The sequence below is a fragment of the Acipenser ruthenus genome, chromosome 16 (assembly GCF_902713425.1).
Source record: "Acipenser ruthenus chromosome 16, fAciRut3.2 maternal haplotype, whole genome shotgun sequence".
NCBI lineage: Eukaryota > Metazoa > Chordata > Actinopteri > Acipenseriformes > Acipenseridae > Acipenser > Acipenser ruthenus.
The window spans coordinates 9,076,369-9,089,840 of NC_081204.1; the positions used below are offsets into that span (position 1 = coordinate 9,076,369).

General features: G+C 39.1%; 1 protein-coding gene across 3 annotated transcripts in view; it reads left to right on the forward strand.

Moving 5' to 3' along the window:
- LOC117412285 (sodium-coupled neutral amino acid transporter 3-like) overlaps positions 1-9,523 on the forward strand; it is a 38,718-nt gene extending 29,195 nt beyond the window's left edge. For all 3 annotated transcript variants that reach the window (XM_058988722.1, XM_058988721.1, XM_058988723.1), the window contains 8 exons: positions 2-60; positions 478-651; positions 817-896; positions 1,253-1,353; positions 1,834-1,958; positions 2,801-2,945; positions 4,184-4,287; positions 4,937-9,523. In XM_058988722.1, coding sequence (XP_058844705.1) covers positions 2-60; positions 478-651; positions 817-896; positions 1,253-1,353; positions 1,834-1,958; positions 2,801-2,945; positions 4,184-4,287; positions 4,937-5,041 — 893 coding nt within the window. In that variant the 3' untranslated portion in view covers positions 5,042-9,523. The remainder of the gene's footprint in view (position 1; positions 61-477; positions 652-816; positions 897-1,252; positions 1,354-1,833; positions 1,959-2,800; positions 2,946-4,183; positions 4,288-4,936) is intronic.
- The last annotated feature ends 3,949 nt before the right edge of the window (positions 9,524-13,472 follow it).

Sequence of the window (13,472 nt, forward strand, 5' to 3'; positions counted from 1 at the left end):
GGTTACCTGGGCTACACCAGCGGGTTCTCCCTGAGCTGTATGGTGTTTTTCCTCTGTGTGGTGCGTGTGCAATGCTTCTTTACTGTACCGTACAGGTCAGGTGTCATATTAGTATAAACTGCAGCTTTCTGTCCTATCCCCTCTCTGACATTGGAGTGAGGATGATCTGCGGTAGTGAGGAGGTGCCAGGAAGCAGAATCTAAAATCCACTAATGAAGTAAAAAATAAATAAAATAAAGAGCAAACTTGTGAAAAACATTTATAAGATTATAGTTTGTCAAGGATTGCATATTTAATGCCACTTATCCATATCCATATTCTACCACCTTCCTCTGAGCGGTTTCACAGCTAGCAATGCATTTTACTGAAAAGGCATATCATACTCTTGTGGATTTATATGTTTATCAGTTACTATTGGAACACGCAGTGCATCTCTAAAATCTATTTATTTTATTGTTTTTTTTTTTTGCTCTACAGGTGATATACAAGAAGTTCCAGATCCCGTGTCCCTTCTTTGAGTTCTCGTTCAATACCACAGAATCTCTCAACTCCAGCACCGGTATGGAGCACTCGGTTGGCTACCAGAACGGACACACCCAGATGGAGGCGGATCCTGACTGTAGCCCCCGCATGTTTACCCTCAACTCCCAGGTACGGACAGCAGGGGGCACTGTAGCTACTGGGCAGAGTGGACTTCATTTATAATTAACTCCTATAAGATGTCTTGTTTTTAAGAGTGTGGATTCAGTAAACAAATTACATGTTGCTATCTTTTAGTTTGCAACACATAAATTACTCGTTGTCTCTCCGTTTTAGACGGCCTACACCATCCCCATCCTAGCCTTCGCCTTTGTCTGCCACCCAGAGGTCCTGCCTATCTACACTGAGCTACGCAAGTAAGTGCAGCCACTACCAGGCACAGTGAGCTGGTCATGTAATACATCTCCTCCTCTATACTGTACCTTACTGTCACAGAGCCCCCAACTCTCCCTCAGTTTGTAACCCACTCTATCTCACTTCACCATAGCCCCCATTTCATTGGAATGTTCAGATTTTTTTAAGGTAACTAAAGAGTCACAGCAGCAACATGCAGCACAATTTGTTAACGAAGCCAGCTGAGAGGGATACAAGACAGCGGTGAGTCAGTGGCTTTCACCAATGAAATTCCGAGATCCCCGGTTCCTTTTTTAAAGAGGTTTTGTCTTGTGTGTTTGCTGTGGAAGTTAAGTAACGCTGTCCTCTCTGATTACAGCCCCACAAAAAGGAAGATGCAGCACGTCTCCAACATCTCTATCGCTGTCATGTACACCATGTATTTCCTGGCGGCTCTCTTCGGATACCTTACCTTCTATGGTGAGTGGAATAAGCACTTCACAGGGCCCACCCCTCACTCTGTCAGCCACTGACAGTCTAACATGTTCACTGTCACACTTCTTCACTCACAGCACAACAGTCTTTAACAACTTGTTTCCCTCTGATAGATTGCACTGTCAGCTGTGCTCCTGTACATTAATAAGTACTTGTTTCCTTCATAATCACACAAGACTGCTCATTGAAAAGTATCTGAGCGCAGCTTTCTTTTTACAGTATACTCTACAACATATTTCAACTATATGTAATTTTGCCATACCACACTTTTTCTCAAGACAACAATCGTAACTTTTTGTCAAGGCATTAGAGGTGTCAGAAAATGATGATGAAGTCGTTTGACCCCGTGATTTTCTCATGCACTGTGTAGCAGTTGTGAGTGTTTCTCCAGTCTCCAGTTCAGTCTGTGTCTCGTGTGTGTGTGTGTGTGACATCGCTCTCTCTTTCTGAGTCTGTGCCTCACAGGTAAAGTTGAAGCAGAGATGCTCCACACCTACAGCAGGATCGACCCCTTCGACACCCTGATCCTGTGTGTTCGACTGGCAGTGCTCACTGCCGTCACCCTCACCGTGCCCATTGTCCTCTTCCCGGTGAGCCTCTGTCCCTAGTCTATAGGTCTACCTACAAGTACTGACACCCTCTATTAACATCAATGTTATACATTGGAAAGAAGGCAGTCTTCCAATATTGAGCTGTTCACTGTTACGGTAAACTGGACTGCTGATAATACATCTGCCAGATCAGATCATTAAAATGCAATGAACTGTAACAGTTCATTCACATAGCTAAGTCATTAATCATGTATCTGAAACTGGAATCTGTGAATAAAATACTATTAATAAATAAGCATTTAACACGTTTAGTAATTCATATTACGTAAGATTACTGGAATTGTTTTGTTAGTTATGTACATTTTAAAGGGTATATAAGGACCTTTTTATTTTATTGTGTTCCCATGTGTTGATACTACTGTTTAAGTAAGGTGTGTGTATTGTTTTAATAATATAACATTTTGACCACTTTTTAAAATTTTTAAATTGCATTCCCTGCCTCAAGATGGCTTCACATGTACCTGCATGGACCTCTCAGAACTACATTTCCTGTCATCCTCCTGCTGACTGGTAAATCCATCTGTTACATATGTCAGCAGGAGGATGATGGGAAATGTAGTTCTGAGAGGTCCATGTGGGTACATGTGAAGCTATCTTGAGGCAGGGAATGCAATTTAAAAGTTTAAAAAAGTGGTCAAAATGTAAAAAAAATAAATAATAATAATTAAAACAATACACACACCTTACGTAAACAGTTGTAGCAACACATGGGCACATGTAACACAATAAAATAAAAAGGTCCTTATACACCCTTTAAGGTGTGCATTGGGTATTGTGTTCTTAGTGTTTTGTAAGGAAATCCCGCCCTGTCTGCTCCACAGGTACGACGTGCCATCCAGCAGATGTTGTTCCCCAACAAGGCGTTTAACTGGCTGCGCCACATCGCCATCGCAACCTGCCTGCTGATCCTCATCAACCTGCTCGTCATCTTCGCACCCAACATCTTGGGCATCTTCGGGATCATCGGTGAGTCATCGGCTGTGTAGTCCGTAGTCGGCACGTTCTATGACAGAGCATTTCTTCATAGAGTTACAAAGCACTGATCCACGGTTTTGTCATGGAACCCCGGCCTTATAAAAATTTACTGAGAAAAAACAAAGCAAAAGCATGGTAAAGCTTAGGTAAGCACTGGAAAGCCTAGAGATGCATAGAAAAGCATATTAAACATGACAAACAATGATAAACGATGGTAAATGCGTAGTATAACCAGATTGTACATTTACTATGGTAAACTATTGTTTTGGAAACTGAAACAGCCATCGCAAGTATATCTCAAGTTATCTTTCCTTGGCTGGCGTAGTACTTATGTCTAAGTATTTATGGTACTGTATATAGTAAGAAGAGAAAGATCCTGTGCATTCGTATACCTGAAACTTCAAACTCTTTTGCGGCTTTTCCTTCAGGTGAAGTCGGGTTGAGAAAAAATAGATGCAGAGTAGAACACTGTGGAATCAATACACTTCTGATGCTAAAGGGCAGGTATTCAAATAGCACCCGGGAATAACAAGAATTCAGAAAGGTCAGACCAGAACAGACTGTGGTTCCAAATGATGGTTACAAAAACAAAAAGCTCCCTGTGCTATCCCATGTGTGGTAAAGCACTCTCGTAACAAGCAGGGTCACTTATACACAAGTGTGGTAAAACATTATAACATCTGTAGCTAATCGTGGTACAACACAGCAAATGCTTAGTATTAGGATGGGGAAAATACAGTGGACTGCAGCTTCACTTCAAGTATAGAGGTTGATCATTAGTGGTAAAATAAAAGATATCACTTTATAATGACTAAAGATTGCAGCTTTGGTGACTGCAGCAACATTGTGCAAAATGATTCAGAGCAGGGTTAAACCAGAAGAAAATAGAGAAACACAAAATGAATATTTTGTAGAACCTTTCCCCTCACACTGTTGATGGTGGGTTAAGGGGAGGGGGGGAGGGGGGGTCATGCATTCTAGGGTCAGGAAACTCTCCAGGATTAGATCAAAATGGGTCCTGTTGACATGCATGAAATTGTTCTTGTACAGGAATTTCAGAACGCCCCTTTTCCAAACAAACCGGCAGAAAATATTTCCATCCCAGTCTTAAAATCCACTTTATTGACTGATTTGTAAAAGATATATACTATAGTATTTAAAAGTATTGACAGAACACCTTAGTGTAATTAAGCTAACCCTTGTAGTGTTCTGTGTCTCTCTTTTTTTAGGGGCCACATCTGCTCCCTGCCTCATCTTCATCTTCCCAGCGATCTTCTACATCCGCATCGTGCCTACGGAAGAGGAACCCATGCGCTCCACCCCCAAGATCATGGTAAGAAGCTCTGCCTGTACTCTGAACTGGGGGAACCTGACTGCCATCCACTGGCATATATATATATATATATATATATATATATATATATATACCACACACACACACAGCATGTGTAAATTGGCTGTCCCTCTTAAGGCCAATGCATTTGTTGTGCAAATTGAATCCCGAACATGTACATGTTAAAGCTTCTTGTTCCAAATTATATTCAGCCACTGTGGGCTTGTGCTTCTGTGTGCAAGACTGCACAAATGAACTGATGTTTCATGAGGAAAATAATTGGTTACATATTTCCACCTCCAACATTGCAGTTGCACACCCCTGCTGATTATTTCTAAAACCACCACTGAAATGTAGTCTTTTCAGGAACAGCCCCAATTGGGGAAAACAATTATTATGAAGTTAACCTGCTATATAAGTATCGAAGCAGAAAAAGCAATACAGATGTATACAAAACACACAGATGGTATGTAGATGATATAAAGTAAACCTTTAAGCTACTTGATAGAGTTTTTTTGTACAATCCCTGTAGCTGTATGCATTATATAATTACAAAAACAAAGTCTGTTTAATTCATACTGTGCCATTATTGCTTTTGGAATTGAATGTGATAATCCACTTACTCTTTTATTTGTTGTTTGTTTTTCAGGCTGCGTGCTTTGCAGGTCTGGGAGTCCTGTTTATGATAATGAGCCTGAGTTTCATCATCATCGACTGGACTACGGGAAGTGACAATGCTGGCGGTGGCCACTAGGGGTTAGAAATATCACTGGGAAGATGCACTCAAGTGGAACCCTTGGATACAGGACTGTAAAATCTCGGCTTTGCAAATGAATCAATCTGCCCTATCTCAATGCCTGAAATTTTAATGACACATTTTACTGTAGATAATAGAGAAGAAGCTACTAGGATGAACCAGCTTGATTCTTTTTTTTGTGGGGGGAGGCATGCTAATTTGCAAAAGCACACATTTACAAGCATACCTGTTTCTTCAGGTAGACATGATTTTTGTCAGCCTACCAAGTCTAGGAATTCCCCCTATAGAAATATAAAGCTTGTATTAAAGCAGTTTAGGTTTTTTGGATCTTTGATGCCATGGCAGTGATGCCAAAGCAAACCAGTACACTGTCGGTTAAAGGGTGGTGGGGGTGGTAGAGGGTACCCAGTTTGTTCATGCTAAAACTTATGATAGGGCGCAGACAGACTTTAGAAAAGTGTAACTCTTCACAACACCTTCCTAACCCTAACCCCATGTTAACCCTAATCCATATCTCTTGACCCTATAAAGTATTGCTAGTACTGTACAGGCACCAATGGTGCACAGTGACGTTTTATATCAGAGCTTATATAAAGACTGAAAGGATACTTTATTTTACAAGTAGGACTGGGGAAAGTATAACTCCTAACAAACTTGCATACAGTCAGCCCGGTCTCCCTAGCAAAACAGTACTGTAGTCTTTAAAAGTGCCTTTTTAAAGATTTTGTGACTTTATTAGCACACATCATAAGATCCTAATGTCCATAAGAACTGTCAACTCCAAGTTGATCCTATGATTAAAACTGGGGTGAATTTGTAAGTAGGCAGGTGGTTTAGGTGGTGTCGATTTTTAGCTTATTAAGTGACAACACATACAGTAACTGGCTCTTTGAAAAGTGTCATTGTAGTAATGTTTTCAGTGCAATCAGGTTAATACACATTAAAGCTCAGTGTGCTCATCTCTTAAACAGAACACATCAAAACACAGAACCCTGGCACTACAAGCAGATTACAGTAAACTCCAACATTTTTTAATTCCAGCCTTGCAAAGCTGCACTTTAAAAGCGGTATTCTTAAGCAAGAAGCCTGTTTATATTTTACCCAGTCCTATTTTAAATGACATTTTGTTAGGTTATTTTTTTATTGCTGTTTGCTGATGTTACGTCTATTGTATAATTGATTTCTTAATTTATAGACATGGCTTTGTTTAGGAGTTTTATCAAACTCTGTAAAAACTGTTAACTACAGTATGTTTTAATTCACCTAAATATGCATGCACTTATAGAAACTAGCATTGCGTGTTTTTTTTTTTTTTTTTTTTAAAGAAAAACTTTGGGTGTTTTAATTATTTTTAAATAATAATTATTATAGCTATTTAATGGTGATAAAATGCGATCCTGATGGGACAAGTACTGGCATGAGAACCTAAGAATAATCAGAAAGTGTTTCCAATTCCCCAAAGCTGTCCGTTTTGAAACTGGATTATGTAAAATCCATTTATTTGGTTCCACATCTCATTTTGGATCCAGATACAGGTATATGGAAACAAGTTCAAACTGTGTTAAAACCCTGGAGCTGAAGATACTGGCCTCAACTGGGGAAAGAGAGCAGTAAAGTCATTATTCTACTCCTGTTGGAAGGCTGCAATCTCAGAATTCACTTCCTATAACATCACACATTCCACTGCTAAAATGTCATAAGCCATTTAAGATAATATTTTTAGGGTTATTATACTCCTTTGGCCAAATCACCTTTGATGTTGACATGTGACCTAATATGGCTGACATAATGGGGTCATGTGACTTTCTGGTTTCCATATCCCTTCTAAAAGTTTACCATTGTAAAGGCATAGCAAAGTGTAATAAAGCATAGTGAAAGCATAGTAAAGCAAACCAGGGTAAACTCTTGTAAATGCAGATTATAACCAGTGGTGTAGTCGAGCGGGAGCATGCAGGAACGCTGTTCCGGTACTGTTTTCTATAAGCAGAACCTTGACTTAAGAATTAGCTTAAGAGTCTTTATCGATTTGTTATGAAAATGCTTATAGCGCCCGAATGCTGTCATTTCAGTGCATGGGCACCGATGAAGCGATCTCTTTTCTGTGTGGAAATCAAAATAGTCTTTCTGCACCATGCCATTGAATAGGCACTAGTAACAAAAAAAAAATATCAGTGTCCGATTCCCTACGTGCCACTTCTTATGGTACACAAATTGGAGTCTCTGATAACCGGCACATATTTTAAATGTTTACAGTCAAGTCACACACATCTCCTGATTCCCACACAATTGTCTGATTTAGTCAGCAGTCCTTGTGATGCAATGAAGAGAACATTAGGAACTTCTATTACACTACAGTACTAAAGTTTAAGAATGCTGATGAAGAAGATAGCAAAAGTGCTATTAGCAGCAGTGTGGAGTAGTGGTTAGGGCTCTGGACTCTTGACCAGAGGGTCGTGGGTTCAATCCCAGGTGGGGGACACTGCTGCTGTACCCTTAAGCAAGGTACCTAGATTGCTCCAGTAATAAACCCAAATGCATAAATGGGTAATTGTATGTAAAAAATAATGTGATATCTTGTAACAATTGTAAGTCACCCTGGATAAGGACATCTGCTAAGAAATAAATAATGTATCAGTGCAGAGGCCCGGGTCTTGGAATGAATGACTGCCCTTGCAACTGGCTTAGTAAAATTGTAAATTTGCAAAGAAAACAGTTTATATTAAACTATAATTTGATGGGAGAGAAATGTCCATGTTTTCCTCATGTCTCTGAATTAGCTGGGGAGGTTAATCAAGGGCAGCGGTGGCAGATATATTTTTTTGCAACGCTCCACCAAAAAGTAGCCAAATTGTGTTTTTTAAACCAGCCAAAAACCACATATATATTACAAAAGCATACATAAGTGCAACACATTTATTTAAAATAAAACACAGTCATGTTATAAACTATTTATTTATCTGCTTTGTTTGTTTTTTCTCACAATTTACAGTACCAGAACCACTGTTTTTTTTTTTTTGTTTTGTTTTGTTTTTTATATCTGATGAGATCAAATCTGGTAGGTCCTGAAAAATGTATTCAGAATATAGTGCATTAGGCCTACCTATTAAATGTTACCTCAAGCTCAATGAACAAATAAAACGTGAATTTGTATAACATTTGTTTAAGAAAATCTATATTTGATTGGCGTTCCGGTACTTTCAGATTTAGGACTACACCACTGATTATAACCATACAGTTACTGATTATAGCCATAACTTCCTACAGATGTCAGGACTGCCCAGTCCCTGACCACATTCCGGCGCCTCCTTAAGACTCACCTCTTCAAACAGCACCTGTAGAACTCCTCTGTTTGTATCCTGGGACACTATCACCCTTCATGTAAATATGCTTTATTTTGCTCTTATCTGCCCCCTATTTTACTGCATTTAATCCTGTACCTCAGAATACTGTAATCTGCCAAGTGTTTAACCTGTAGTATTTTGTATTTAATCATATCCTGATGTAACTATCACTATTATCTGCTGTATTATTGAATTGTGGTTTGTCACACTTGTACTTTGCTTGAACAAAAGTTATTGTATTTCTTGCTCTTATTGTATTACTTGTATTGTAACACTTGAAATGTATTTGCTTACGATTGTAAGTCGCCCTGGATAAGGGCGTCTGCTAAGAAATAAATAATAATAATAATAACCATGGGAAAAGCACGGTAAACTTCTGTGCAAAAATACCATAGTAAACTTTTAGAAGGGACGATTCCAAATTATGATAAAGGCATTTGAGATATTGACTTCGTACTTGGTACACACAGTTTGATCATGGGTATTGTACAAGAAAAAACGAACCCTTTCCTCTCAGTAATTTCACAAAGTTGCTAGTGCTACAGTGAAAGGCTGTTGAGGTAGTGACTTCATATTTGTAGTGTTGTGCAGTATAAACACTGTATGCGTTGGTGACCTTGACTTTGACCTCTAACCTCACGTGACTAAGTTTCTTGGGAAATTAAGCAGTACGTTTTGAGTTCTTGCCTTATGGTACACAGTTTGTGTCAATGATTTTCTTTGTTAAGATTTGCCATTTCCATTTGTTGCTTTTTTTTTAGTCCATTCCAATCCAGGAACTTGATTCAACCAGCTCCCTAATGACCTAATTGAACACCTGTTAACACTAAAGACCTAATTGGAACAGGGCTCTGTCCTGTTCAATTCAATAACCAAGACAAGAACAGGGCCCCAGACCCGAATGGACTGAAAATCCTCAAGTGAGTACTGATCCAAACACCAAGGGTTTAAAATGTTAAAAATGAGGGTGAATAAATAGATAACAATTGTATGTATTTGGGCTTACACACCAGCATTTATAAATAATGTATATAAATGTAAACCCTTTATATTCCTGTTACATGTCTAGCCTGTATAGTGTAAATAGCATTTAGGAGCGGTTTTAGACTGACAATAAAACAAATGTAGTCATTTTTAATGGTGTTCAAGCGTGGTTCTGTTCATTGTACATTTAGACAATGCTGCGGCACACTTGTGTTTTTAGATATATTATGTATTTAAATATTTTGAAATCACCCTATGATGGAGTGTCCATTGTGAAGGTGCCATTCTAGTTATGGGTGGAACAGTTCTTCAAGTGCAAATGTGTCTTTATTGGAACAGTCAGACTGCAGCTTCTTTGCATTCAGTATAAAATACTGCTGCACAGTGCTGAAGATGTAATGTTTCTAAGACACTGCATGATTAATATGAAATAGATAGACATACCACCATTAGAAATGGGCTCCTTTACTAAAACTAATCTACAGATCAATTGGTTGCACTTAACTTTCGATCAGTTATGTATATCATGTAAATGTGTGGTCCAATGTAAACAAGCCTGTCTCTTCATTCCAAGTGGCCTCAGTGTATAACTTGGTAACTTTGTGGTAATAAAAAGCTTTCTTGTGGTCCTCATCTCTCTCACAGCCCTGCTGAGAGAGAGTTACATTTCCTCCACATAAACAAAACACAATGTTTTGTTATCGATGTGCTCAGGTCAAAGAGACACTGCGATAGGTACACACTTGCCCATTAGTGTGTTCTGCACAAACATTAACCAGCAGCAAACACAGATGTAAAGACTTTGAAAGCAGCACTGTGTATTCTGGCTTATTTAAATCAAGGTCTGTATTGCTAACAAGCTTGCAAAGGCCAGCAGAGGGTAGAGAAGGACGTTTCGGCAGGGGTTTGGGGGTCACATACTGTTTATTAATGTAATTAGTATGCAGTGTACTTTATCATGGGTAAAGGCATTTTACATACAGTCATTTACCATCTTTCTGTGGTTTATGTTGTTTTATTAGCACAGAGAAAAAAAAATTATAATGATTAATAGTCCACTTGTCTGTTCCCTTAAAAATGAAACTGATTTGGACACATCTACTTGGTAAGCAAGTGTTCTACTTATCTACAATACAAGTGCTGTACATCTTGCACTCCGATCATCAAGATCATGCAGCACCATGTGGTTTCAAATTGCATCCAAAAAGCTGTTTCTATAATCATTCGCTAACCTCACATGCTAGTAATTACTCTGCACCCGGTTTGTTCATGCTGCTGCACAGCTGTCACTAACTGTCACCCATTGACTGACAGCTACCAATGAGCAGCAGCTGACAGAACCATTGGCTAGCATGTTTAAATAAACAAATCAAACCCCTCCACAAAACAAATTCAAAATAATGGTCTTCTCTCAGAAACTATGGCACACAGAGGAAATGTCATTATCACCATAGCAACTTGGCATTCGTTCCTATGCAGCTTCATCTTCAAGTTGCAAGAAAACAATATTTGTAACAATTTGACAAAACGACATTTACAGTAGAACTGGGCAGAGACATGAAAAATGACATTTTATGTCAACAAATGTAAAGTGTTACACATTGGTCACAAAAATGTAGGAGAAAGACCTTGGTGTTGCATTAGACTCGTCACTGTCAGCAACCAGACAGTGTGGGAAGCGATCAAAAAAGCAAACAAAATGCTTGTGTATAGACAAAGGTGTAGAGTTGAAATCAAAGAAGATTATGATGAGGTTGCACAATCCACTGGTGAGACCACACTTACAATACTACCACTTCTAGTTCCCTCATTACCAAAAGGACACTGTGGGCCTGGAGAGAGTTCAATGAAGAGCAGAGTTGACAAGTTAAACCTAACAAATACTTTCTAACAGCTGGTTTCACAAGACCCCGATTAGTACTAGTCTTGGACTACTTTACCTAAATTATCATTGATAGTCCAAGATTAGCGATAATCAGGGTCCGTGAAACACGGTTGGAAATTATTTTCCAGCACTCAGTGACCGACTCACACACAGGAGATGTATTTTAAAACACGTGGTAGCACACTTTTTATTTTAAACACAAATAAGAATAAAAGAAAACAAAAACCTAGCTCCACTTTGGAGCGTTGATTACACAAGTCAGGAACCTAACTAAATAAACAGGACAGCTAAGCTGTTTACCTGTTAAAACTGAAAACACACAGTACACAAAACAAACACAAAAAGGTTCACACAGTATATTTTGTTACGACACGTGCACGCACGCACAGGAGAGAACCAGAACAGTCTGGCTGCTATCCTTAAATACTGCCAGTTGGCTCTAATTTACAATACGACCCAGCTGTTAAACAATGAACACATAATCTATCAATTAAACATTTTCATATGGCAGGGTGATTTTCACCCCTTCCCTCCCACAAGAGTAAGTTGCGGGGTTCCGAAAAATATGCTTACTCTTTAAGCGGAGATAGGATAAAGGGTAGGAGAAACTTCATACACAGCGAGTGGGTTATTTAAGATGCAACTTGACAAAATGTTAAGCTCAATCAGTTTCTAGGAACCTGACAAGCACTGATAGGCCAAATTACCACCTCTCGTTTGTGAATTTACTTATGTTTTTAAAGTCACTGCTGCTGCTTTTTAAAAGGCATGCCAAACAAGCTTTTCAAATACAATGTTCTTACTTCTTATCATCTCTAATGACAATATTACTGGTGCCCCTGTGCCGATAATCTTCTAGTTATTTATGTGCTTGTTCCCTCCCCAATTGTATTCCAGGTATTCAGATGTTCCAAATACGGGCAGCAGTGTGTATATGCTGCCTGCCATATACGGGCAGCAGTGTGGAGTAGTGGTTAGGGCTCTGGACTCTTGACCGGAGGGTTGTGGGTTCAATCCCCAGTGAGGGACACTGCTGTTGTACCCTTGAGCAAGGTACTTTACCTAGATTGCTCCAGTAAAAACCCAACTGTATAAATGGGTAATTGTATGTAAAATAATGTGATATCTGTATAATGTGAAATAATGTATAATGTGATATCTTGTAACAATTGTAAGTCGCCCTGGATAAGGGCGTCTGCTAAGAAATAAATAATAATAATAATAATAACAATGCTAGAGATGAACTGCTGCACCCTGGTACCTGTGTTCTAGGTCTGATTACAGCTCGGTCTATATATATATAGGGTAGTCTTAGAGGTTTCTGCTACTCCCAATGGACTGAACAGTCTTCATTCCGTTCCATTCAAATCATATAAAAATCAACTCTGTCAGCCCCCCGCCCCCACCCTCACCCTATTTTGCTCTGTCACATGATTAGAATGTCCAAAGCCTACTGAAAGAACTGGTATTAATTGTGTGGTACAACAGCAGAACCTGGAATCACGCACTGAGTGCAAACACCACTTACTTTGGACAGAAATGTGGTCAGTGTTGTGGCACCCATCGGGCTTCCTATTAGATAAGACTTGTTATAACTTATGTCGATAATAGAGAATTGATGAGAGAAATTAGTGCAGGAACTTACACTACAGTATTGTATAACTATGCTTGTGGAAATGGCTCTGTAATGCTAATTTGTGTCACAAGAGGGCGCTTTTGAATTACCAGAAGGAACACAGCTGTCGCTTTTGCCTGTGGTTGCATGTAGAGCTCTTCCTAGTGACATGTAGGTACTATTCATGTCACTGCAGTATACATGAACTGGGCTCTGGTAGAAGGGGGTACCAATGTTTACATACTGTAAAGATCCATTTTATGCTACGCCTAATAAATGGCTACAACAGAGTAATGTAGAAATTGAAGATTAAATACAGTATGTCAAGCACTACACTGTATACTCATTAATAGAGTACCTTCAGATGAGACGTAAAACGAGGTCCCGTTGTAAGTGATTCTGCAGCAGCAGTTGTTGATGCATAGTTCACCCCCAAGTCTCTGTAAATCGCTTTGGATAAAAGCGTCTGCTAAATGCCTAATCCATACTATCAGTACACTGCAGGTACTGTAATACACTGAGGGCTTCATGAAAAAGCCAATCAACAGAGATGACAAGCATTTGTGCTCATATAAAAATATTTATTTTTAAGAACATTTTGAA